General features: G+C 52.1%; 1 protein-coding gene across 50 annotated transcripts in view; it reads left to right on the plus strand.

Annotated features, from left to right (window-relative positions):
- PHLDB1 (pleckstrin homology like domain family B member 1) overlaps window positions 1-27174 on the plus strand; it is a 109184-nt gene that overhangs the window by 54241 nt on the left and 27769 nt on the right. For 29 of the 50 annotated variants that reach the window (XM_065570286.1, XM_065570287.1, XM_065570272.1 and 26 more), the window contains 8 exons: window positions 3856-3945; window positions 7970-9495; window positions 16557-16853; window positions 17272-17412; window positions 18036-18173; window positions 19409-19507; window positions 23940-24068; window positions 26715-26870. In XM_065570286.1, coding sequence (XP_065426358.1) covers window positions 3856-3945; window positions 7970-9495; window positions 16557-16853; window positions 17272-17412; window positions 18036-18173; window positions 19409-19507; window positions 23940-24068; window positions 26715-26870 — 2576 coding nt within the window. The remainder of the gene's footprint in view (window positions 1-3855; window positions 3946-7969; window positions 9496-16556; window positions 16854-17271; window positions 17413-18035; window positions 18174-19408; window positions 19508-23939; window positions 24069-26714; window positions 26871-27174) is intronic. The other 21 variants (XM_065570306.1, XM_065570308.1, XM_065570305.1 and 18 more) reach the window with 8 other exon arrangements.

The raw sequence follows: 27174 nt of genomic DNA on the forward strand, positions 1-27174 counted from the left end.
TGTTGTGGCCAGGACGTTGCTGTGCTCTGGCTATTCCTGGTTGCCAGAATGGCCCCTTGGGGCTATAGGCAGTCTTCAAACATAGCCCCCAGGAAGAGAAAGCACACAGGTAGGGCAAAGTCTTCTCTGCCCTGCTCCCCTGCTGTCCCTGCACAGCCAGGACAGAATTTGGCCCACATTCTTTACCAAAGCTCACAAGAGAGGGGCCTCTTTGCCCACCCCACCTGTCCTCTGAGACCCACTCCCATCAGGAGAGGCTTGGGTTCTACTCCCTAAGAATGAAGCACTGCAGGGACCTCAGATTCCTCATGCTATGCAGTCACACACAGCCCCTAAACCCCAGGTGTCAGGGGACGGGAGCTTAATTCAGAATGTCATCGTCCCCTTTGCAGACTTAGCAGCCCCAATGGAGATAAGCTCTTTCTCTGTTGCATCAGGGTTGTGTTTGTCTGGGCCTGTAGAACAGAAGGCATTAGCTGTTTGCATGGAGGAATGGGCCGCTAGCTGCAGCATCTCAGGCTCTGACTGCTGTCTGGGCCCGCATTGGCTGTATCAAACTAGCTAGGGTGATGCACAAGGAGAAGAGACAGCCTGTGTCACAAGCCTGGCAGTAATCTGCCTGGGGTAGCTTGATATCCACTAGTGTGTGTGTGAGGGACCACGTGCTGCTGTTAACCTGCTAGCATGCGAGGGAAGGGAGCATGTGGAGCCAATTAGTGTGTCAGAGCTTCTGGAACCCCATGCTTTTCTAGGGGTGTGTGTGCACATACTTTCTAGGCAATTATTTCCTGCATGCCGGTCTCGAGCGCATATCTGGGCTGTCTAGTGTACATGACCCCTAGCACACACACCCCCAGGAGGGCCAGGAACTATGCCTGGGTGGAAATTAGAGAGGAGGGGCCTTACACTTTTAAGACTTTTCCCTATGGCATTTTGGTCTATGGCATAGAAGTGTCCATTCCCTGCATACACAAGAGTCAGCCTAGGATGAGAGTGGGGAATTGTCACTGGTTCCCAATGGATACATCCAGCAGAGCCCTGTTCGATGTCAACCAAGGGCTCCAGGCAGAACTGAATTCACTTTTCTTAAGTAATTTGATTTCTGTCCCTTCACTGCCTCTGACTGCCTCTGCAGTGAGTGCTGGTCCTGAGGGCGCGGATCCCAACACTGCAGTCAGCCAGGGGGCCGTCTGGATTCTGGCTTGCTGTGGTTTCAACACGATGAGATGCTTTTCAAAGGGAGCTGGTCCAGCTAGTCTGAGTCACCTCTGAAAATGGTCTCCAAGCTGAAGGCTGGTCCTCACCTGCCTGTAGCCAACCCTGCCCTGATGTTTTGAAGTGAGAGCTCTGCAATGTCCTTTGCTAGCATGTGTTTGTCTCCCTGATGACTATCGATGGTGCTGGGCACTGGGGAGACATAGGCACAGAACAGGTTGTATGAAGAGGAGGGCCTGGAAAATTGGTAGCTTTATTTTTTTATCCAAAAAATCAGATTTTTGTATTTAAATTAGAAACCGTTTTATTTTTAAAAATAAACTTATTTAAATGTAAATGTGAAATTATGACCAACCTACGTTAAGGCCTAAACTTACTGTAATCTATTAAAATCATTTAAATTGAATAAAAAATATTAAGCCGTAATATTTGCTGTGAAGTTTTGAAGAAAGTCAGTCTCTGAACTGGAAGTCACTGGCTAAGCACCTGGAACCAGAGTTTATTGAAGTGCTAAACCAGCTTTCAACAGCAGTATCTTTTCTGCAGGTGCAAAGAAAATATTTTTTTCAGTTTATTCAATTATTTCAATTCAATAACTAGTTCAGTCAAAGTTCAAAAACCATTTGGAGTTGAAAAAGCAGGAAAACTTGTTTTCCTCTTTCAATCTATTAATAAAAACTAGGTATGAGAGGGTTGAAATCTACTCATTCTAAAATCTTGAAGACCAGAAAAATCGGTTCAATTCCCTAACTACTACTTTTATTTAATAAGTTAATTTTAAATGCAAAACATATTCTGATAAACTTTTTTTTATTTTATATCCAGCACATTTAAGGTAGTTTTTTAATTAATAAAAACAAAATTAAAAAGCAGCTTTTGTGAATTTTTAACTGAATTTGAATTTCCATCCAAATTGAACCAAATCACAAGTAAAAAATTAATCATTATCTGCTTAATAAAAATGTAAAAAGTAAAAATCTGAATAAATGTCTAAGCTATACGATTGCTTAAATAAATGTGTATAGATATAGCATATCCTCCTGGTTGGCAAAAAGAAGCAACAGATTTCATGTACAGGCTGTATTTAGTTGCAAATCAACATGTTTTAATGTTTACCAACAATGAGAATCAACATCTCTTTATGAAAATAACTAAAAAATACAAATGCAAAGCAAGATTAAAATCAATTATTTAAATCAAGGTTTCCTGCATGCTGATTTAAAGCATGATTAAAATTAGTGATTTAAATCAATCCACCCTGCTGGGTCTTTTATGCCCTGCATAACCTGTGGGTATCGATGCCAGGCCCCTCTAAGGGGAAACTGAGAGATTCTTGGGCCTCCCCTGTGCTTCAGAGAATGTCTCATTCTGACCCAGACATCCTGGTCAGCATCTTCCCGCATCCAGTGCCTTGGAGATGGGGTGTGCTGAGAATTTGCTGTCTTGAGATCAGTAGAGGGCAGGGCTCTTATGGGCTTTCACTCTTAGGACAATCCAGCCACTTTGCCAGCAGGAATGATTCTGATTCTGATTCAGAGGTGTTGGGCTTTGCTGGCTGCGTGGCATAGACCTGATACAGGCAAACCTGTGATGCTTCTTATTGCAGGCTGAGCGTGTGCGGCAGACCCAGAAATTCTGTGACCCATCAGCCCCAGCCCTTCCTTCCCTGCCACCCATAGCTAAGTAACTGTGGAGTCAAGGCCATATGTACAGTTGGAGGAAGGAATTGACACACTTTTATTCAGTTAGCTTTTATTGGCAGGACAGGCTGTACAAAAACGCTAGACTGCTCAGGTCTTTGCAGGGCAGGTCTGCTCCCCTCAGGATAGGATCACTCCCAGTGTCTGGGGCTTGATCCCCCAGGGCCAGACGTGTGTCATTCCTCAGCTGGTGGCAGGTGGCTCTGCTGTGTTGTTCTGTCTCCCGTGGTCAGGCGCAGATTTTCCTTGTCTCTCTGCAATGAGACATCTCTTATGATTCTGGGTATCTGAGGAAATCTCTTCCTTGCACTCCCTCATATTTAGGATGTGGGGTGGAAAGTGTCTGTGTCTCAGTCTCTCCTCTGTCCTGCTAATTGCACAGTTGCTTCTTTCTGGGTTCTGACCAGGCCTTGTGGCTCCCAGTTTGCACCTGGTTCTCAATTCGGTGGGAGTCTGCCTTTGTTTTACCATGTCACTATGGCAAAATATTATCTGGTCTCACTTTTCTGGGCAGGGACCTGGCACAGTCCAGCGTGTTGCTGTTCTTGATTTGTTCTTCCCAGTGACAGGTGTGTTGGTGTTTTAAGCATTGGTCGATCACACAGGCTGAAACAAAAGGCTGGTGCTTCCAGATGAGAAGTACAGAGAATTCGGCGTTTGTTTGAAGTATGGCGATCCCTGTGCGTGCGCTGCAATAGAATTTGGAGGCATGTCAGGCTGTTGCTGGTGGTTACCTGAATGGGACAAGCTGACTGGAACAGAGGGAATGATCAAGGGAAAGTTGGTGTCAGGTTTTCTTGGCCTGCCTGTTGCAAATGGGAAGTGCTGTCTTTCCGGTGTGACCTCTGTCTCTGTTCCCTTTCTTGTACAGTCATTTGCATTCTCTCTTGATTCAGGAATACTTGACTGACTGAAATCGGCTTGCACGTCTCTCTTCCAGGTGATGAGAGTTCGGGGTCAAGACTCGTGGGTTTTGTTCCCAGCTCTGTCACTGCCTCGCACTGTGACCTTGGGCAAGTCATTTACACAGGTATAGAATAGAGCTAATGATGCAAGGGTTGTGAGGCTGCAGGATGTCTGTGAAGTGCTTTGGGATCTTCAGACCAAGTGCACATTGTTATTATAATAACCAATTTACTCCTATGAAATAATTCTGCAGGCAGATGTGGTCAGGAATCTTGTGTCTGCGGAAGAGCTGATTTAATGGAAATAAATTAAGCTTTGGTCTGCCTGGAACTGATGAGCAGATTAACCTGCCAATCAATCCCCTCTCTTACAGTAACTGGCCATGAGACCATGGCTTTGCCCATTAATTCAACACTCACTGTGAGCCACTCGTGCTGGGAGTCTGTCTCGTCTTCCAGAAAGCCAGACCATAAGTGCCCCTGATTGGGTTATCGCTCTGGCAGTATTATTACTGCTTCTCCATCCTTCCCCTTCATGATTCTTTTAATTTATTAAAGGGAAAAAAACCCAGCCACTCTCAATCCCGGCTGGGATCTAACCGTGTCTGACACATGCTGCAGGCCAGAGCAGTCTGGTTTCAGCTTGACATTTATGTGGCTTCGAACAAGAGCAATACTTTCTCCATGAAGCCAGCTGGCAGCTCCGACAAGTAGTGGGCATTGGCCATCCAGGGGGCCCAGATAGCTCTGCAAGCAGAAATTGGTGCCCCCCAGGTGAGTGCTGTTACCCCCCTGTGTAGAGACTGGGATGCTGTGGCACTACAAGGGGAAGGGATTAGCTCAAGGTCACACAGTAGGTGAGTGGCAGAGCCAGGAATAGCACCCCGGAGCTCTGGAGTCAGGCATCCTGATCTAACCACTTGACCACATTGTCTTCACAGCTAGAATGACTGAAGTGGCCATTATTGGCCCTGTAGAAGTCGGGTGGAGACAGGAGGGTTGGTCTGTCCATCATTTGGGTATCAGCAGGCACTCGAAGGCTTGTGTGTGCAGAAGGGAGGCATCCTAGAAGCTTGTGACCTAGTTGGCTGTTTTTTTCCCCTCTGCTGTGTTTGCTGGTTGCTGCTGGGAGCGTTCGAGCTGGAAAGGTGCCCTGAGGTTGTGGCTTAATTAATTAGTGTTTGCAAAGTGTTTGGAGATGCTCCGAGGAAGGGTACAGCAGCACAGAGTGATGGTGCTGCTGCTGCCCTTGGAGGGAGCTGCCTCCAGATGTGGCTCAACCCAGCCCCAGAAAACTGTATGGGAAGGGGGAGCTGGTACTCAGGGGGTGCAGAGTCGCTAGGCAGCTTTTGGCCAGCTCACATGTGCAGTGTTTGCCGAAAAAGAGGGAAGACGTCTAAACTCACCTGCTGATGAGGGTCTATCCTGGGGATGAGCGTAAAGGGTTAGTTGAGTGCTATTGCTTCTCGGCGCCTACGTAGCTGTGGGGAGCTCGGGTTCTATGAGGCTAGCATTTGGGACCTTGAGATACTGTGCCATGGATAGTTCTCGCTTGTCCTACGGGGCCAGTTTAATGGGAGCCAGAAGCTTCAATACACCTTGCAGTTTATTGAGCAAGGAGCTGATAACCCCACACTTGTTTAGCAAAGGAATTGGCCATTTGCCACCTGCTGAGATGCCTAGTGTCCTGAGGCATTGGGGGCCAACACAACTTCAGCTCAGGGGCTTGGGGGGTGGGGAGTGTTAGTTCAGACCCAAGTGGCAGGAACTGTGGGAAGAGCCACTTTACATTTATCCCCCATGTCCTGAGGCAAGTGTGTGGCCTGGTCTGGTTTATGGCTGACACATGCTCTTCTCTCCCCCACCCCCAGCTCAGCCTGCTAGACCCTATTTAGAGACGTGTTGTATAGTTCAAACTCTAGACCCCGGGCAAAGGTTATGGAAGCAGCTGGCTCCATGCTGGTTAGTTAAATTCTTTCTAAGGGACATTCAATCAAATCATTTAATTCTCTTCCCCTTTCCCCCCTTATTGTCCCTGAAACTCTTTGAATCCCCAAGACAAGCCCCCAGAAGCCCCATCCCCAAATCCCACCCAGGGAGCAGCTGCCCCTCCCTCCAGTCTGCCTGGATGTCTGATTTTGTGGGTCTTACATGTTCTTCCTTCCCCTGTCCCTGATCGCAGCTGGGGAAGGAAAGGGGGTGTTGACTCGGCCTCAGAGAAGCAGGGGATAGTGGCACTTTGGCTGGGAGGGTGAAATTGGAAGTGCTCTGCACCCTGGCGGACGCTCTGGAGGAGGCAGCACCTCCTCCCTTCTGAGTGGGAGGCAGATGCTCAGCCACATGACGTGTCTAGAGTTGGCTCTCATTTGCTGCAGCTCCCTCCCCTCCCTGCACGGCCGATTCAGTTTTGTCTACAAGACTCCAGAGGAAAAGTCAGGCAGCCCCAGGGACTGATTATTATGTGGACAGGGAAGACACAACAGCCAGTGCCATCTCCGTAGGATGAGGTGAGGTATGTGCAGCTGTTCCCTGCCCAACTCCCAGCATGCCAGTGATAGCACAGGCAGAGCCAGGAAGAGGATGCATTAGCATCACAGGGCTTTGCAGTCTGTGTGCTGGAAAGAGCTATCAAATTTCAGTTGCCTGGGCAATAAGGCTAGTGGGACATCCGGATAGTTACTGGAATATAATCCCCGGGCACCTGAGCTCCCAGGAGATGATCAGCACGGGAGATAACAATACTTCATAAGGGCATGGCTTGCCCTGAACCCCAGGGGGAGTAGAGCAGGGTTAGGGGGGACAGTTCAGCACAGGGCCAGCCCTGTGTGCTTGAGTTTCAGTAGAGGTCCCAGGACCTGTTGCTAAAGCAGCTGTTCTGTACGAAGCATCTCCAGGCGGGAGATGAAAAAGACTCTTGTGTCTGACTGAAGCTGCAGGAGGAATTTAAGGAGGTGGACTTTAGCTAGGTCAGTTGTTAATATTCCTTTTCTTCCGAGATGTGCCCTGGACTCCTAATGGCCCCAGGGAGTCAGGGCCTCTGCGTGGGTCACATCCAGAAGATGGCACCTGCAGCAACCCCATGCTGTGGCACTGGCTTGGAGAAGAGCACTCAAAGGAGCATGGACATTGCCAAGCTGTCTCTGACTGTGTCTTTCTAGTGCTTCCTCTCCTCTCCCAAAGAGGCCAGTCCCAGCTGCTTAAGTGCATGTTTCCCTCTAATGGCCAAGTATGGAATAGCCTGGCTATCGGAAAATGTCTTCTGAAACCTAGTATCAAAGGGGTAGCTGTGTTAGTTTGGATCTGTAAAAAGCAACAGAGAGTCCTGTGGTACCTTTAAGACTAACAGATGTATTGGAGCATAAGCTTTGGTGGGTGAATGCCCACTTCGTCGATGCATTCTGAAACCTAGTCCTCATGCTTAGAAATTGAAGGGTTAATCGCTCTTATCCTGTCTAATGGGGCTGTGGGTGTTCCCTTTTGCATTGCTGGCACCACTTCCGACAGTGCTTAGCATTCCAGCCAGCATGGATATGCAGCACACACCTGTAGTGTGGCTTCGGCCTCCTCCAGAATGCAAAGTGCTGGTTCAGAGCAATTAGAACTTCTATGGGGTATTCTGTAATGTGGGAAGTGAGGAGAGAAGGAAGATTGGGAGGTGGAAATCTCTTGTGGGCGCCTCCTACTGGCAGCTTCCTGCTGGAATGTTTCCTGTGGGAGAAGACAGTGATTTGACACTGGCTCCCATCCCTTCCCCATGTGGCCTCATGGTCGTGGCTGTGGTAGCAGTAAATAGATGTTCCCTATAGAGGAGAGGTAGGCAGGTCCACAGACCGAGCCCAGACCCATCCACCATTGGTGGCCATTGGTTCCTCCACCGCCAGCTTCTTGGAGAGCAGGCCCTGGGCTGCCGTGGTTCCTCTGGAGTCTCCAGAACTGACTTGCAGCTGGGGTTTTGTGGGACAGTGCTTGGGCCATCCTGCCTTAGAAACGGGAGCAGGACCTGAATGTTTGCTCCCTAGCGCAGGCTGGTTCTGGCCTGTCTCTGCCCACATGGCCTGGTTGAGTGGAGGGGTTTGGCATGGGCTGGGCTGTGAGGTTAATGGTGCTGTCTCCTCGGCTAACGTGTGCTCCTGTCTCTCCCTCTGGCAGAATCAGAGTGTCTAGTGAATGGCAACCACCAGCTGTCTCTGAATGATGTCCATAAGGGGCAGGGAGTGAGGCCTCGGCCCAGCCACAGCTCCCTGGTCAGCTCCATCGAGAAGGACCTGCAAGACATCATGGACTCTTTGGTGATGGAGGACTCGAGCTCTCCCAGGAAAAAAATCTCTGCCAATGCCCAGTCCCCTGTGTCCTCAGTGATGAATGGTGGTGGGCACTACTTCTTGTCCCCACCCTTGAGCCCTGGGGCCATGTCTGTGGGCTCCAGCTATGACAACGCATCCCCACCCTTCTCCCCGCTTTCATCCCCAGCCAGCAGTGGCAGCTGCACTAGTCACTCTCCCAGTAGCCAGGAGCAGGGGCCGCCCATCCCCCCAGTGGTGCCAGTGAGATCTTCCAGCTACAACCATGCCATGCAGCCCCCACAGCAGCGGCCACCTCCACCTCCAGGTGGGGGCTCCAGCCTGGACCTGAGGGGCAGCACCATAGGCACAAGTGGGGCCCATCTTGCAGGGAGTCCCAAGATGCAAAGGAGGGCAGTGCATGGCATTCCCCTGAGCCCCAAGCCTGGCCAGAGAGCCCTGCCCCCTGAAGGCCCTGGGCTTTCAGCCTTCTCCAGCACCCGGAGAGCTGCTGAGAGCGCACAGCTGGGCCATCCTAACCAGCACGTGCCCCTGGGGTCTGTAAGCCCGAGCGACTATGTAGCAGGGAGCCCCCAGGCTCAGCCTACCAACATCCCCAGCAGCCCCCGGCTGGCACCCAAATTTCAGTCACCGTCTTCTCAGAGGTTGAAAATTGTGGCTCTTCAAGAGCGTCCACCCAGCCCCTTCAGGGAGGGCAGGGAGCCCCCTGGCGTTGACAGGCACCTGGCCTCCAGCCCCTCCCGGCAGGTGTTGGCAAGAGGCTTCCAGCCCCTGGAGACTGTGGGTTTCATCCACGTCAATCAGGACAGCCGCTCTCTGCAGCCCCCTGAGAGTCCCAGAATGGGCAGAAGGAGCGTGGAGAGCATGAGGGATTTGCCTCCCCTCAGCCCTTCCTTGTCTCGCCGGGCAGCACCCCTGCCCTCTGCCTTGTCTCCCCAAGCAAGGAACCCCCAAGAGAGTCCCTCACAGCAGACCAAACTGGCCAAGGAGGTTCCTGAGAGCCCTCGCATCCGGCGCAAGGCAGCCAAGCCCCTGGAGAGGCATGAAGACTTCTCCTCCTCGTCCTCCTTGACGGGGAAGAATTTGAGAACCAGGAGCCCCTCACCCATCTTCCAGGCAGAACTTGTCTCCCAGCGTAAGCCCAGCTTTGGCATCACCCTCAGCCCTGCATACAGCCTGGGATCACTGGTTGTGCCCTCACCCCGTCAGAGCCCCCGGGCACAGAGGAAGCTGTCAGGAGATCTGCGGCTGCCTGTGAGTACGAGAGAGCGCAAAAACAGCATCACTGAGATCAGTGACAATGAGGATGACCTGCTCGAGTATCACCGATGCCAGCGCGAGGAGCGGCTGCGTGAGCAGGAGATGGAGCGCCTGGTGAGAGGCATGGCATGCCATGGGGACAGGATGGGATGGGGTCTGGTGGGGGGTAGGGCATGGGATGGACGTGGGACCTGGGAAGGAGTCGGAGATGGGGCATAGTGGGGGAAGCACTATGGATAGACGCTGAGCTCTAGGGCAAGGGGGAGCACTGGGTGTTGAGGGAGAAGTGAGGTCTTTAGTCCACACTCGTTGATACTGTTGCCCATTCTGAGGAGCACGGGTAATGCCACAGTGGGTAAAGCACTGGATGTTTAGGAATATCCGGTTTGTCCAAGCCCCTTGCAGCAGCTGGGAAGAGGCTCTTGGTGTTGCTGGAACTGGTTACAGTGATGCTGGCTAGGTTGCTTTGACTTAGACTAAGGCTGATCAGGTCTCAGGGCACCAGTTGGTCCTTGAGAGTGTCAGGAAGGAGCTGCCATCCCACTTGGTACTGTTGGCCAGCTGCATGCTGGGCTGTTTTGCCTCCCCACTGTGCATCATGGGAGGCAGGACACCAAACTAGCTGGGTACGTGGTCTGAACTGTGCTGTTCAATCCATTCCCTGTGGGATTTGATTCCTGGGCCCTTTCTGCCCTGCTGACTTCAGATTCACATGCTGTATATGACTGGCTGCGTCCTCCCACAGATGGGGCAGCAGTGATAGGAGCTGCCCCACTCATTAGTCTGCTGAGCAGCTGGGTAAGACTGCAGGTGACCCTTGCCGGCTCCCCTCAGCACAGCATCCTCAGTTGAGGAGTTAATGTGCTGCGTCTCTGACCTGCATTCATCACAGCTGTAAGCTCAGATGCTATTATCTGCTGACTGTATCCTGGTCCCCTCCAGTTTCACATCATGTCTGGCAAGTTCATTGGAGCCCTGGGGGTCTGCTGTCGCCCTTGCTCCCTGTCAGAGCGGTGTTTGCTGAGAGTGAGGCACTGGCTGCAGTGACCCCCTTTCCCTCCCCCTCTGCTCCAGCTGGCATGCTGCTTTCTAGGAGCAATAGCACTGCGGTTCCTGCTATAACACCCATTACACACCCATGGCAGGGCACATAATTAGTGGTCAGAGTAAGGCACTTATTGGTGAGCCCCAGGCTTGTAGCTTGATACAGAGCCTGGAAAGCTCTTGCCTTGTGTACGTGACCTACAAGCCCCCTGCCCCCTCCCCCCTCAAATGCCTTCAGGGATTTGTGAAGGGGAGGCAGAAAGCCAGCCACAGTGCCCTCCACAGGCCCAGCCCATCCCTCGGATAGGGGAGAGAGCGGAGCGCTCTGCTGATGGCTGAGGGGCTTGTGGCATTGGCTACTGGATTGCTTCGGCCTTGCACAGTCTCCAGGATGCAGAGGGTCTGGGATCCTCCTTGCTCTGGAGCAGTTGTCAAGCCCTCCACTAAGTCTGACTCTGCCCTGTGCTTTCACACGCTGCTGTGGGCCTGACCCTGCTGTGCCACATACTGGTACGCAGACCACATGGCACTGGAAGGTGTATACATCATTGGAGAGCTCTCTAGTTTCTCCACTCACCTCACTGGCACTATACGTTCTTGCTGTCACAGTGACCTGGGATTTTTTATACCCTCGGTGATGTTTTGAGTCTGACTCTTTCCAAGCCCAGATACCAGGGAGCCCAGGCAGTTGCAATAAGGGCTGGTGTATTCTTTGCATAGGGCCTTGGACTTGTACTGTTTTCAAACCCAGACCCTTTCTGCAGTGCATTTTGCTGCAGTTACGAACAGCTGCATACCAATAATGTGCATAGGCCTCTGAGTATCTGGACTCCTTGCTTATCTGGAGAGATTGGGCCTCCCTTCTGAATGCAGATAGCTGGATTATGCAGAAGCCAACGTGCAATTAACCATCATAACAGGACAGGGAACCTAATGGATTCAAGTCAGGACAGTGCTGGCTGGTTATGAAGCTAAGTGATCTGCATTTATGTGGGGTGAACTGTCAATCTACAAAGCCTGTGGGTGGTATTATTGAGTTTCCATGTACAGGGTGCAGTGTGAGCCTACAGGATATTGACTGGCACAGTCTGGCCTGTATGTATAGGACTTTTCTCTAAATGCAGGCCCTCAGGATTTGACCATATGCTCTCTGGGGGATGCCAGACTCCAGCTTCGTGCCAAAGTAATTAGCTGCCTATGCACTGCAGTGAGACCCTGATTTCCCCTCCCTTCCGTGCTAGGGGCCCATTCCAGCCCTAAGGACTCATCCCTGAGAATGGTCCTTCCTTCCCCCAGTACCTCATTGGTTGGGAATTGGTCCTGCTTTGAGCAGGGGGCTGGACTAGATGACCTCCTGAGGTCCCTTCCAACCCTGAGATTCTAGAATTCTAGGATTATGCCAGCCCAGGAGAGGCTTATGGCATGCCTCAGCTGCCCATTGGTGCCCCTGCTTTGGGGATAGCAAACACTGAGGCACCGTGCCAGCTGGAGGTTTATAGCGCCCTTGTTAATGTGCTGTCTTTCTCTCTTCAGAGTCTACATTGGGGAGTGCCTGACTCGCACGCCTGTTCTCTCTGACCTGCGAGTTGATGGTCTCTGTCGCTGGGGAGTGCATAAACCCTCAGGCAGTGGCTGGAGGCATCAGGTTGTGGGAGGAGGCATAAGGGGTGAGACAGGCATAGCACAGACAGGATGGGAAGGTTGCTCCTGCATATCCCCCTCCCTCCTAACAGGAGAGCGAGAGCTTCTGGGCACTTTGTCTGCCCCAGCTATAGGGAGGCACGTTCCCCTCTGAGCAAGGCTGGGTTGGGAGCCTGGGACTCCACAGACGCTGGGCCGAGAGGGGAGAGGGCCAGGTGGGTGCTGGGAATCCATCTTGCTTTGCTGTGGGAACAGGTCAGAGGGCAGCACCCCATTTTCTTAGAATATTCAGATTTAACCCACTCCAAACATGGGGCCTGGCTTCCTAACCCAGCCCCTTCTGTGTCTCTTGGCTCAGCGGGAAGCCGATGTTGTCCTTGCCCCAGGTAGTCTGGTCCCCAGAATGGGAGGGAGGGAGTTATGAAAGCACCTACAGCCCTGTGAATCCACAGCAGCAGAGCGCAGGAATGTCTGGGGCAGTCCAGTGTGGTTGGGGTTCTGCCAGAGCCTGAGCCCAAGGCCAGGCTGTGCTTGGACCTGAACATCCACCCCCAATATTATTAATCATCTTTGCTACAGTAGTGCCTAAGGACTAAGCAAGCATGGGGCCTACTGAGCTAGGGGTGCCAGAGCCTGGCAGGCTGCCCTTGCCCCCCTTGTGAATCCTTCTGGTGGCCAGCGCAGTGCAAGGGGGCCATCAGGTGCCTGGTGCAGGCTCCCCAGGCTGTGGAGGGGGCAGCTAGGCACTGTGGGTTCCTGAGGTACCTGTCAGAGGCAGGTGACTATCCCCCTCTTTTATCCAGGGCCTTTCTGCCTGAGGCCATCCCCTCTGTTCCCCCAACAGGGAGCTGACCTGGCCCACAAGTGGAGCCCACACCCATCCCTCTCTTGAATGTCCTTTGCCCTCTGCAGTGCTTTCCCAGGTCTCCCAGTCTGTCACAGCCTCTCCCAGCCCAGTCAGGTCAGGATCATCAACCGCCATCGCACCCATGGGGAGACCGAGGCACATGGAGGGTGTATGTCTTGCCGAACGTCATGCAGCGTGTCTGTGTCACCGGCACAGCTGGGAATAGAACCCAGATGTCCTGATACCACCGGGTGTCCTGACTCTGTCCTGTATTATAACCACAAGACCATAATTCTCCTCACCCAGACTCAGAGGAGGATGGGGGATCCTTTCTCCCAGGCTGCATCTGGCTGGGGTGGGGGAGGGAGCCCTGTTTACTCAGAACTGACTCAGGTTGGAGCTGCAGTTTGCACTCAGACTGCCTGATTCACCGTCCAGAAATAACCCTGTGGAGTGTGCGTGGAGAGCCATGCAGCTCCCCAGCCTGTGTGATTAGTCTGTCTCTGACTCCCAGCCGGTCACGTGTCTCCCGCGGGGCAGTGGGTTGGCGCCCTGCATGGGGTGGTGCTGAATCCAGGTGGGCGAGAGGGTGAAGGTGAATTGCTTCCCTGCGGGAACATCCGACGGACCATGCAAGTGGGGCTGGATCCCTCTGTGAGTATATGGACCTGGGGGAGGAGGTTATGTGGGGGTGGGGCTAGCAGGAGCAGCTGTGAGCGGGGTGCTGAATCCCTTTGAGCCACCGGGAGCACTTCTCTTGTGGCTGTTGCAGTTCACCCTCTCGGTCTCTAGCCAGGGTCAGTGCAGGTTGGAAAGGCTGCTGCAAGGGTTTTTGTGCACCCTACCCCTGGTTTTCCTTTGTTCCTCTCCCTTTCATTGCTCTGCCCTGACCTTTGCCCCGTTCTCCTCCCTCGCTCTACCTGGGCTGGGAATGCACCTGGAGCAGCGTGGGTGCTTGCGCGGCTGTGCTATGCCAAAACTAAACGCACTCTGCTCTGGCCTGTCAGTCATTGTCCCAAGACTGGAATAGCAGGGGGCTGCAGGTTTGGACTGAGCTGGCAGAGCTGTGGGAGGGAGGTCGTCATTGGCCCTCTGATGCTATGTGTGGTGCCTGCTGCTGTACAATCAGTCCCTGATTTTCATCCCTTTCTGAAGGAAAAAGCTGGCAAGGCCCAGTGTCTGCTATCTGGGCTCTTCAGAGACTTCATCTCAACTTGCAGGGCTGTTTAATGGTTGGTGGCACCTTTGTGGCATGCGACCCGTATCTCTGTGGGTCCATCAGGCCACTGGCTTTCCAGACTAGTTGAGATTGGCTGTGAGACTGAGCTGGTCCGGGTTGTGAGTATGTGTCTGCATATGTGTATGTGCACACGCAGCTCTTCTTGCTTCCTTAGCAGTCTCCTGCACTGATTCACGGGACAGCACTGGCATCTGCAAAGCAGGTGGTCACTCATGCGCCTAGGCAGTGATGGGAGCAGCCTGATGGGAAGAAGTGGAGGCCGAAAACCTTTTGGAATAAATTCCTGGGATTGGGATTGTCAGGCTTTGGGAAGTAATAACAAGGGGTTGCAGGCACCTGGTGGTGGGATGGGGCTGCTCGGGAAAGCACCTCAAGGGGTAGCCCGGTCCCCTGCATACCAGACAAGTGCCGTGTGGCTCGAGGTTCCTTGCAGCGTGAACAGTACCAGTTAGGGACAGAACATGGATTAGTGGTTACAGCAGGGCACTCAGAACCTGGAGTTCTGGGATCAGATCCTCCATGGACTTGGTATGTGGTCACGTTAACCTGTATGAAACAAATGATTCAAACAAACCCTTCCTCGTCCCTCCCTTTCCTGTACATTGGAGTGAGTAATAGCACTGTACTCTGGCCCAGAGCCAGGAGTGTCAGGGAGCAACATCTGGCAGAGGGCGGGGGCAAAAATGTGCTAGGACGGGTTGTGTTGTGTGCACACTGTGTAACTAATGAGCGAGGGGGCCACTTGTTCACCCAGGTAAATCTGGGGAGCTCTGCAGGCTTTTAGATAGACACACGTGTCCTCTCACCTCCCAGGAGTGTGTTAATGAATGAGAACCAAGTCCCTTGGCACCAGGTGGGGATTCGTAGAGCCTTGGAGAGGCCCAGTCCTGCCCCTCATGATCTACAGGGGATTGAACACTTCACTGTGATTAGGAATTGACTGGTCCTGGCAAGTCTGTTTTGTCTCGGTGCTGCTTCTCTTTTGGGGGAGGGGATTGCTTATCTTTTGTAAACAGGGGGTCCCATCTGGGGTGTGATTTGCAGCAGCTTGAGACGCTGTAGGTGACCATGGACACTGCAGAAAAGGTGGGAAGCGGATGGGTCCATGCATTCTGCTTCCCGAGGTGACTAGCAATGTAGATAAATCCCTGCTATATGAGTATGACTTTTGTCCTGAGAACATCCCCTCAATAATACGGCACCGGCTTCTGCTTGGTTTCCTACTCTGGTGGGAAGCAAATGCTGCCAGACTCTGGGGGCTCAGATCATGGGAGGGAGAGTGCTGTGGAATCAGTGATTCTGGGCTGGAAGCAGACAACAAAAGCCATGGAGGGAGCTGGCAGAAGCAAACCCTTCCTCTGGTTGTTGCAGAAGCAGCTGCCCCAGAAGCAGGTGGGATGCTGTGTCTGGGTTGGTTTTCTGGGGGGATTCGAAGAGGATGAGACATTTGTTGGGGTTCCCTTGTTTTCTTTTTCCCCTCCCCAGATGTCCTGGAGCAGCTAGATGGGCTCCATTGAAAGCAGTGGAGGCTGCGCCTCTATCTCCTTCGATCCCCACTGCAGGGCAAGGCAGGCTGGCTCCACACCCATCCAGTGGAGAGGAGGACTCTGGGAGCCTCCCTCTGGGCTATGTGAAGCTGTGCTGCTGAGCTCTCTCAGTGGCCAAGGCATAAAGCTCAGATTGAGTTTCACAGCTCCAGGTGCCCTTCTGGCCAGCACTGCCTTGATACAAATCCGAGTCCTGGGAGAAGCCCTGCTCTTGAAACAGCCCCTGGCACCAATAGGCAATTGTCTCAGGTCCCTGGTTCAATTGAAGAAGAGCGTTAGTCTTATTTTGGCTTTAAACCAAACTTAGTTCAGTTTAACTTTAGTTGCTTAGGAATCAGTTTAAACTAAATGGCAGTCAGAGCATCCACACACTGGCCTGCTCCAGTTCAACTAAAATGGGCTTAACAAACAATTTAAGCTAAACCAGTGCCACTCTCTCGCGTACGCCCAGACCCTGCCCCATGCCCTTGCAGCTGAGCAAAGGGCTGTCTCACTCAACCTGCCTGCTCCTCCCCACAGGGGTCCTCGTCCCATGCAGCATGCTACCCCAAGCTGGTGGGCCAAGACTTGTGATGGGGAGCTGTGTGTTCATCCAGTGGTGGGAAGAACAGGGCCAGTACGCGGGGGATAGAGGGGTGGGGGGTCAGTGTTTTAGTCCAATACAAGTATCACTTCAGGGAGTTTGATGTCATAGGGTGATGCAGGGATGGAGTGCAAGAGGGGAAAGCCCCGGACAGTGGGGCCTGGGTTCACATGCCTCCCAGTTCCTGCTCGCTTGGCCCCCCCCCATATCTGTGTGAGGACCCATCCCAGCAGGCAGCCCACCCACACCTTCCTCCCTGTAACCCCTGCCCAGGAGCGCCAGCGCCTGGAGACCATCCTGAACCTGTGTGCGGAATACACCAGAACTGATAGCACCACAGACACAGGCAACTCGCACCAGCACTTCCCGAGTGATGGAGATGCGACCATCAACATCCTGAAAGCCAGGAGGCACTCCAAGGGCTCGGCCAGCCTGGCTGCCTTGGGCCTTGGCAAGGCCATAGAGGAGACTGGAGAGGCCCTAGGGCCCCAGCAGAGGGAGAGCCTGGAGAAATCAGATGAGGAGAATCTGAAGGAGGAATGTAGCAGCACAGAGAGCACGCACCACGAGGTGAGGGGAGGCAGGGCCCAGTCCGTGGAGAGAATCCACCAGGAGGGATGTGGGGTCAGGGCCTGCCCAGTGCGTGGAGAGAACCCACCAGGAGGTGGGGGGGACCCCGCACGGCGCAGAGCACATACCACAAGGTGCGTGTGGGGGGCCCACAGCACAAGAGAGCACCTGCCCTGAGGTGGAGGGGATGGAGTGTTTTTTGGGGGGGGGGGGGGGGGAGGGCGTGTCCTGCAGGGGACTCAGACTTGCTTATGACCCGAGCTGGGCATGGGCAGTGATGGGTTTCTGGGTGTATCAGAGGAGGGAGTGGCTGTGAGCTCTGGGGCAGGGCTCTCTTTTTGCTGAAGTGATGTGCCCACTCCCTACTCTGTGAATAGCAAATAAGCAGTCCCCCAGTGACATCACCGTTTCTCCCAAGCAGCACGAGGACTCGACGGGCTCCAAGACCAAGGAGGCTGCCCTGCTGGAGGAGGAATGGGTGCGGGTGCTGGGCCACGTGGATGAGCTCAAGAGCCATGTCAAGGAGCTGGAGCAGCAGCTGCAGGAGTCGTCTCATGAGGTGCGGGGGGGACCCTTTCTACTGCTCCTGGTGTGGGGGAAGGGTGCAGGACACCCACTGGGGCCAAGGTGGAGCCCTGGACTGGACAGGGGTGAAGGGCCCTGGCTGTGGGTTCAGAGTGGAACAGTGCTGGGGTAAGTGCATCCGGCATCCCCAGCCCCACTTCTCTGGAGTTCTGTGGGACTCTGCCCTTAGAGAGCTTTGGCCGGGCTCCACTCCCCTTAGACAGGGGAAGGACCCAGACCAGAGCCTTAAATCTGACCCCTTTAAAGTTTTGTTTGTTTTGGGGGGGGAAAGAATGGAAGGTCAGAACTAACCCTGACAGGTTGGGTCTGGCTCTGACTTGAGGCTTCATGGGGCCTGACTCTAATTCCCATGTTTGATGGAGCAGAGATCCAGAGGGGAGAGCATGTGAGGTCTGAGAACCATTGAACCTGGCCATTAGCCTCAGCCCTGACCTCCATCTGGGCCTGACCCAAATCCAGTTGCCCTTCTTGGCTCATCTCTGCCAGCAGAGCCATGTTCCACCCAGGTGTTGCTGTGCCTCGGGGGGCCCTGCCGTGAGGTTGGGAGATGAGGGCTGGCATGGGCAGCACTGCTGTAACATGGCTGTGTTTGCCTAGGCGGAGATGGAGCGGGCACTGCTGCAGGGGGAGCGGGAGTCGGAAATGATACAGCTGCAGCAGGAACAGAAGATCGTGCAGCAGCTGCAAGAGAAACTGTGCGAGCTGGACTCCAGCATCCAGAAGGAGCGGGACAAGGTAAACCCCAGAGCTGAGAGTTCCCCTGTCTGTGCCTTGGAGCAGTGAGTGCAGGGTGCACCCCAGAGCCCCCCCAAAGGGGCTGCTCAATCCCAGGTCCCCTCTCTGCTGGAAAGTGTTGTCCCTGCGCACATACTTCTGGCTCCGGTGTCGAAGAGACTGACCCATCTGGTCACCCGCTGATCTTGGAGGAGAATGGCACGGGTTCTGTGCAGTGCACGCACCGGCCAGCCGTCCCCAAGAAAGCTTGTGTCATCTCCCTCTGGGCCCCCCTTCTCAAACGGTTTCCCATCACCTCCTGGGTGGGCATCTAAAGTGCCATTTCCATGAGGAGGGGGCTGCCCCGGGCACATTTGTCCCCAGATAGGAGGTGCTGGATTTATTGCAGCCAGCTTGAGACAGCACTTCCTCTACTCATAGCATTTCCCTTCTCTCTGCTGTTGTCTGGGATCCTGGAGCAGACTGGCCACTGGCTTGGGAGCTTTGTCAGCCTGTCTGGGGTTGGAACTGTCTATTCTTGGGGCTCTGGTGGGGGAGGGCAGCTCCTTTCGGTGCTTGGGGTGCACTTTGGGAGTCACCTTTGCACTCGTTGAACCTTTCCACAAGGTGCCAATCTCTGGAGCTTTCTCTGTTGGCCTCAGCCTTCACCTGGGCAGCACATGGGTTACTGGCCCATCATGCCCCTTTGCTTCCTACACTGACCTTGGTGTATAAGGTTTTGCAGTGAGTTTGTCAGTTCTGTATATGCCCCACCAATCGTCAGCTCCAGGTGCTCATGTGCAAGTGGTGATGAAGCTGCAGTGCTTTGCTTGCTGGAGACCCTCATGTCGCTCCATTTAAAGCATCATTCAGCTTTGACCATGATGCCACCATGGGGTCATTAATTTCCCAACTTGTTGGCTGAGACATGGTTCCCAGAACGCTGGAGAGGAGGGGGAACAAGAGCCAGACTGCACCTTCCAAAGACCATTATCTCAGCCCCCCTTCCAGATCTGGGGTCTTGCTTGCTCCATGCTTCTTAACAGTGAAAACAATACCTCCACACCTATGCAGAAACGCACACAACTCCAGAAAGAGATCTGAATGCAGTTTCCTCTGTGGTACCCGTGGCAACCTTCCAACCCTCATCCCTGAATGTCCCCTGCAATAACCTCTGCAGGACAAACTGTACCCCCATTCCCATCAGAAACTGCACCAAAACCCCCCTTCCTGCTGATGGTTTCTGCCCTTCACAGCAACAGAACCCTCTGCTGGTGCCCCCTCAGAACTGCATATCCACACAGGGACCTATCTCAAGGAGTCTTGTTGGAGATGATCCATTCCCGTGCAGGAAGGTAACTGGCTGCACTGGAGCGCAGTCCCAGGCTTGCTGGAATGCGTTACTCTGTGGAGCAAGGATCAGTGGGAGCTGAGCGCATTCCCAGCAGTGAGATCAACTTTCACTCTCCGTCCAGCTCTCTGAGAACCTTTGCCCTTGTCCCTCCAGGGATTCCGTACTGCCCCACACAGTGAATGGATGTTTGTGCACTCCTTGTCCTCTCCATGGCAACCCAGTGGGGTGTAGCCATGCTGGCACCATGGCTGGAAATGCACCAGGTCCTGATTCATTTCATTGGTGATTATTTCTGAGGCTGGACGAGGTGAAGCCTGTGAGTGGCAGGACGCAGGCAGCCCCTCCCGCACAGATGCAATGTGCTGGGGTGGTTGTTTTTTAAAATTTTACAGCCCTTTTAAAAACCATTCCTAGTGAAACAACCGGCTCCATATGGAGTCAGGAGGGGGACTAAAAGAAACCACACTCCCAAAGCCTCTGCCGTCTTAACCTTCGCTTTCCTAATCAGTCTGCACTAAACTCTCTCTAACAGCGCCCACTCTGAAATGTGTCTCTAATCCCTCATGCCTCTGCATGCTATGGGGCCCCACATAACCTCCAGCACTTGTGCACACAGCAAACACCTGGGCTTAACTAGGGCAGCTGTTCTTTAGCAATGCTGTGCCCTTGAGACATGTCCTCTGAGCCGCCCTGGACCAGGAATCAGTGCTTCTGGACTAGCATCTAAATCCACCCATTCGTATAAATTCAGATTTCCATTAACGCTGTGGGAGCATGTGAGAGAGAGACATGGATCACTGTTCATAATGTTCCTGGTTTTTAAATTTCCTTCTGAACATTTAATCACATAGTGCAGACAGAGGAGAAGGTGCAGGGGGCACATTAGGGACAATCAGAGTAACCGCAGCTGGACATGTGCCTTTGGGAATATTGTTTGCTTTACACAAAAGATGATGAAAAATCAAAGCTAATAGACTTTCATATTTGACTTGGGTTGAGAATTGAAGCTTTCCTACATGATCTTTATTCACCCTGGTCTGAGGGAGCAACATGGAAATCCACTTCACTAGTGAGCAGCCCCATTGGCTGCTCCTCTGACCAATTAGACCCTCTCTGTGACAGCTATGTGACTGCTTACCAATTGTTAGTGGCATAGCATCCCTGGATCCAGGTTAATTTGGGGACACAGCTGCCCATTCTAGCCTAGCTGTAACCAGGTCCTTTGACCCACTTCTGGTTGTAGTGTAGATGAGTTCCTGGTGTAGCTAGTAGCTTACCCTGTGGGGCACTGACGTGGATTCTCATGTTGATAGGGGGTCTCATGCGCTGTCTCTGTTGGTTACAATGGAATGTTTCCTGGCCTCTTGCTAGGAGTTGGCAGAGGGAGAGGGGGATTGAGTTAGCTCCTCAGAGGATGTTACTCCTACATTTTTCTGCACCGTGATTCTGATGGTTTAACCCCAGGGAGTGGAGAATCAAGCTTGGAACTCTCTAGGTCACCACCTCCCTCCCCTCTGGCCACTGCAGGAGCATTCATTATGGTCTGTCTGTTCTGTGAAGATGCCCCTGTGCCCTGCACCCAGTATGCCCCACTTCATACTGGGAGCTGTATATTTAACGGTTCCTGGGAGCTCCTTAATTCTAAGGAGGATTTTGCCTGTGGCTTCGATGTGGTGACTCTGCTTGCAATGTGGGGTGAGTCTGACCCAGATTGCAATGCAGAGCAATGAGGCATCTCTGATTACAGTGAGCCTCCTGGCTTTCACACTGAAGTGCAGTAGACACCTGGAGTGCATGTGGGTTTCTTCCCAGTCTGGAGACGTGACTCACTCCACAGCACTTTGTCAAGTTAAACAAGCCATCTGGCATGAGGATGCTGGCATGCTTGCGGATTGCTAAAAGGCAGCAGACTACTGCAGGGATGGGGAGGTGGCAGGGTACTTGATACAGCTCTGCCCGGGAATTCTATTGTCACTTAGAAGCAACTGACTTAAGTGGATGTAACTAGCTGGGCTTGTATGCAAATTCTATTCTATGAATAGAAATGAATTGTGTGATCTCATGCATGCGCATGTGTAGATAGGTAGTACAGTGTTGTCTGAAATGCTGGGTGGTCATGAACCTTACTCACATCAGTCTAGTGCAGGACATCTGGCAATGTTTGGCACTGGAAATTTGGACCCTAAAAGCATAACATTAGTGGTTAGAGATTTCCTAGAAAACTGCAGGAGCTTGTTTAGATGAGCCCAAACCCTCCATTTAGCAGCCTCTGAGTGTGATGGGGAGAGCATGGATCTCCTGTTTTGGAGACAGCCCACAGCCTTCCAAGGCCTGTACTCATGTTACTATATGGAGGGATGATACTCAGAGTTATAAGGTGCAAATACTCTGAGGGGTTGCTTTCTAGTGCTTAGAGTATGGGTCAGGGAGTCTGGACTGCTGTGTTCTATTTGTGGCTCAACCACTGACTTCCTTTGTGTTCTGAAACAAGTCACTTCAGTTGTTAGTGCCTCAGCTTACCTACCCATAAAGTGGGTTTCATAACACTTCCCCTCACAAAAGTGTTGGTAGGGGTAATCCACTTCTGTTTCTGACTCTTCAGATAAGAGATTCCCTAGAAGCCACAGAACATTGTGCCATACCTAGGTAGATGATGTAAATGCTGGTGGTCACGGGTTCATACTTTTTTTAAAAACAGTTGCCCAGGTAGCCAGCACTCGGTGCCGAAAACCAGAAATAATAAATGCTAGAGCTGAGCCCAAACTAGTCCCAGATCTTTCATTCATAGATTTTAAGACCAGAAAGGACCATTAAATCATCTAGTCTGATCTCTTATATAACACAAGCCAGATCATTGTATCCAGTTACTGCTGTCTTGAGCCCAATACTAATATAATATAATATAATTAATATATTGCAATAATCTGACCATCCCAAACTTCTCAGCAGTTTAGATCCAAACTTCATGGCTCAAACCATTTGTAACATATTCCGTACTGCCCGGCTGGTGCCACCCTGTAAATAGACGCTTGTGCCCTGTCCAAGCAATTACTGCCACTGTTGTTATCTCATTCAGTCGCAAACTTCTCAGCGAGTCCCGGGGGTTGTCTCATGTAACTATGGATTTGAAAACAATGCAGGGATTGGAGGGAATATTCATGTTTCCTCTTTCTCATTTGCACTAACTGGTCTCATCATTCTGCATTGGTATGAGAGAGAGTCTCACGTTACAGGGTTTTGATGCAGATTTACCCCAAATTAGGGGTAATCCAGTCTGGGGTTTCCCCCATTCAATTTGGTGGAGGTAAAATGGGCAGGATGGGAGGAAGGATCGTCATGGGGCTATTGCTTGGGAAAGGGAGTCAAGAGTTTCCCGGTTCTCCAACTGGCTCACTCTGTGACATTAAGCAAATCACTTGCTGTCTGCCTCAGTTTCCCCACCTATAAAATAAGTATAAACTCCACCGGACGTCTTGAGACCAAAGTGCTGCTCTCATTGGTTACATTGCATTGCTTTGTTAATCCAGGGCACATGAACAGTGGGTTTTTATCATCAATTTTTATGCTGGCAGAACCCCCAAAAGAACCCTAGGAACTGCAGGGGGCTCAGCGTCTCTGAAAATCCAGCATGTTGATGCAGGACTGAAGCCAACTACATATTTAAACTGGGTGGGAGAGTGGGGTGTGAACCAGTTTCTTCCTCTCTTTAGGCCAGGGACAAGTGTCCTCTTTATATCCTCTCTGTCACTAACTCACTGAAATAAAACCTGAAATGTTCCCCAGGACCCAGGGAGTGAACCTGTATTAACTGAGAGGAGATTGGATCTTAGTCTCTCGTTTTTCATGTTGTCCATAAGGAAACCAGAATGCCAGGACATCCCTGTCTATGGAATAGGACATTTGACTGGTAGTGTCTTCTCTACATTTTTCTTTACAATTATTTGATGGTGTCCTGGATTTGAAATATCTGTTTTAAAATGATGTTCCTGAGACTTACTTAAGACAAAATGTAAGGCCTACGAAAATGCCCCTGATGACAGGCTGTGCAGGACACCTAATTGACAAAGCCATTCCCAGTGCTGTGCTGACATCATCCCTGATGATGAAGCCGTGTTAACAGTAATCTGCTCGAGGCCTAGAGGAGCCTGGTATGTGCTTTCTGTAAAGCCTTTGTGTTGAGACGTGAGACTGAGGTCCAGTCCTGTGCAATAACTGTTCTAATCCAATCCAGCCCTGGATGCCAACTGCTTTTGCTTTTTAAATCTTTTGGAAAATGCCTCTTTGACATGCCCTTCCCCTGTCCCCCTTCTCTCTCTGGCTTGAGCCACTGTCTAATTCTCCAGCTTCTGCATGGCGCGGATTTGAGAAGTGTGTTTTCTCTCTTTTTTTTGTTTTGTTTTTTGTTTTGTTTTGTTGTTTTTTCCCTGATTCAGGAAAGGGCAAAGGTTGATGCTGAAAGGAAGGAGCTAGAGAAACTCCAGGCGCTTTACAATGAGTCGAAGAGCCAGCTTGATAACTGCCCTGAGTCAATGCGGGAGCAGTTACAGGACCAGATGAGAAGGGTCAGTTTTAACCCCCACCCTCCTGGATCACTGCCCACTCCCCCTCTCATCTATGCCCATAGCTCCAGCCTGAGCTAGCACTGGTGCCATGTGCCAAACTGAATGCAGTACACCAAGGGCTGGAGGAGGCTGGCATCCAGGTGCCATGGTATTGGTAAGTTTACCACCCAGGATGTAGGCTGGCTGGTGCCCCAGCACTTGCAGAGCGACTCTCCCCTGCTGTTGATACTGTTCCACATGTCTCTGTCTCCGAATGCCATAACACCTCACGGCAGCCTCTCCTCTTGGCAGCAAGTGAGAAGGGGCAGGTTTCTTTCCCTAGTGCTCTCCTCCTTTTCCACCGGCCGCTTCTCTGGTCGCTGCTGCTGTTCTCTGGGGGACGCTAATGTGGCAAGTGCTGCAAGCCTCCCCCTTGTATTAGTGCCTGGAGGGGGAATTCTGAGCACCAGAGCAAATCCGCCTGTCCCCAGATGTGAATTCAGTCCCATCCTTCCCCCACCTGCCAACAGAAACCAGCAATTTGGCTGCTTGGCCAGCTCTGATTTTGACTAGAGACTCCTATCAAGCATGGAAAATGAGCAACCACCCAACACTTGTCTCCTTGAGCTAAATCCTCCATCTTGGTGCTGCTCTTGAGCACCTGCCTCTGCCAGGGACGACTCCTGTGTGGCTGGAGGCCAAGAGATGTAAGGTGGGGTTTCTGTTTGGGCCGTTTTTGTAGAGGAGTCTGCACCAGGGCGCTAAGGAATGAATGTCTCTTTCAGAGACCCTAGGCCTGATTACTTAGACTGGACCTGCCAAAGGAAACTCTTGCTCTGCCCCTTGAACTGCCGTGCAGCAAGGATCCTCGGCATTGGTAGAGCTGGAAGAGGCCTATTGCAAATGCAGGTGCAGCCAGCCCCTGGGTGCCGCACTGATACTGCACCACGTTAGCCTTAATCCAGCCTCTGTGAAAGGAGAGGCCGGCAAGCCTCAGGGGACTAAACTCTGTATCCGTTTTCTGCTGTTTCCTGTGAACATGTATGTATACGATCCAGGCCAGATAATGTCAATATCACAGTGCTGCAGCATTTTTTCCCCATTAGCTGGGATTTTCCAGGAGCGCCTGGGAATGGAATATTGTCCTTTTATTATGCCAAACTCTTTTAGTGCAATAAATTAAAGCCTTTTTCCTGGTCCCCGCAGGAGTCACAGCTAATCCCAGCCTGAAAACCTATGTCCAGTTTAAAATGGAACTCAGCAGATGTCTAATGCAGAGAGTGACATGTAGAGCAGGAAATCAGTGTCTCCCCATTGACACTGTACAGGCCGTTTCCACTAAATAGATGCTAAAGGGTTTGCATGGGAAAATTCTTCACTGAAATGGGGCACGGTCAGGCTGAAAAATAGATATTTTAAATAAAATGCAAAAATCCCAACCAAGCTAAAACCTCACCCTAACTTCAGCTGCTTGTTACTAACAGCCAGGGTGACTGGAATGTAAAGGATTTAAAACATCAGATGCACTATTTCCCCAAGGCAATGTTTGCCTCTTGCTTCCTACACAGCAAAGCTAGCCTGGTCAGTTTCTTTTTCGAGTTCCTGTGCTCCAGCTCCTGTTGGATTTGCAAGAGTTGCAGAGGGCTGTTTACATCCAAACAAAACCTTGTTTAATTAATAACATAATGACTAAAGGCTCTTGCTGTTAGTGTAGAATTTACAAACCCTGAATTGTATCCGCACTTGCCCAGGAGATGCCATCCACCTTTAAAACAAAATAAAACAAATGGTTCTTACCCCAAGCTCAGTCCTGCACTGTCCAGGAGGTGATCTAGCTCAAACCCTGTGAGTCTCGTCCATCTCTAGGCTACGTGGTCACATCCCTGGAGCACACTAACGTGTTGGCTTGGCCATACTAACTATGTTAGTGAAAGACCTTCATGTAACCCCAGCTCGACAGCCCCACTAATCCATGCCCACTGAGTGCCCAGCTGGCACCTTTCATAGAAGTAACTTTTAAGAAAAAAAAAAAGGTAAGGGAACAAATCTGCTGTTTGAATCTCTGCTGCCAAGGATCAGTGGGCTGTGCAGAGCCCCCGCCAAGACTGCTTTGCCCTGACCCTCTTTCCAGCAGATCACAAGTCCCCTTTGTCCCATGGTGCAGGGGCCCTGCACATTATCCCCTACCCAAAGCTATTCTTTCTCCTTCACTGCCGTAGTCAGCAGGGAACGCTCTGGGCTGGACTTCTCTCTGCTGGTGTGTGAGTATCACATAGGTTTGCAGCACTGTGGGAGGACTGGTCGGGCCAGCGAGACTGGTGGGGAGAGTGCACTTCTTGTCTAGAGTTTGTGCGTGTGGAGCAGGAGACCTTGCCTGGGCAGGTCCCTGGGCTGGGCACGATTGCACGTCCCTGTTGAGCAGGAGGTCCATGACGCGCTCAATCCGAGCCACCAGCTGTGCACTGCCCCTGGTCCTCCCAACAAGCAACAGGGAGGTGTAGAGCTTCCCTCCTGCTGCAGCAATGGCGCTTTGCCCCTTGCTTTCTCAGTGACCTGCTCTCCTGTCAGAGCAGTCCCTGTGCCATGGGGGAGAGGGGGGAGGTGCTGCTACCAGGGAGGCATCTCTGTTTCAGAGGGTGCTGAGCATCCATGGGTGTGTGTTTGAAGGAGGCAGAGGCCCTGGAGACGGAAACCAAGCTGTTTGAGGACTTGGAGTTCCAGCAGCTCGAAAAGGAGAGTCGCTTGGAGGAGGAGCGTGAGACCGTGAGCCAGCAGCTCCTGCAGAGCAAGGCTGAGTGCCACCGCAGTATCGCCAAGAGGAAGGTGGGGAGCAGGCCCTGGACCCTTGGGCAAAGGCTATGGAGCCTGGGCTCTCCCTTGTCCCAGAAGTGTCCACTGCAGTGAGGGGGAAACTGGCTTGTCTGTAATCCCCTCCCAGCCCACCTTAGCCTAGGACTCCCCGGCCCAGCTTTGCTCTGGTCTGGTCTGCTCTCCTCTCCTAGCCCAGCCCCTTCCTTTAATGCCCTAGGCCCTGTGCTGTCTCTGTGCTCACAACAGCCCTTTGGCTCCCGAGCACTGTCCCCTCGCACACTTCTCTCTCTGCCCCAAGCCAGCCCTGTGCCTGTTC

Source organism: Chrysemys picta, chromosome 16 (genome assembly GCF_011386835.1).
Source record: "Chrysemys picta bellii isolate R12L10 chromosome 16, ASM1138683v2, whole genome shotgun sequence".
Lineage (NCBI taxonomy): Eukaryota > Metazoa > Chordata > Testudines > Emydidae > Chrysemys > Chrysemys picta.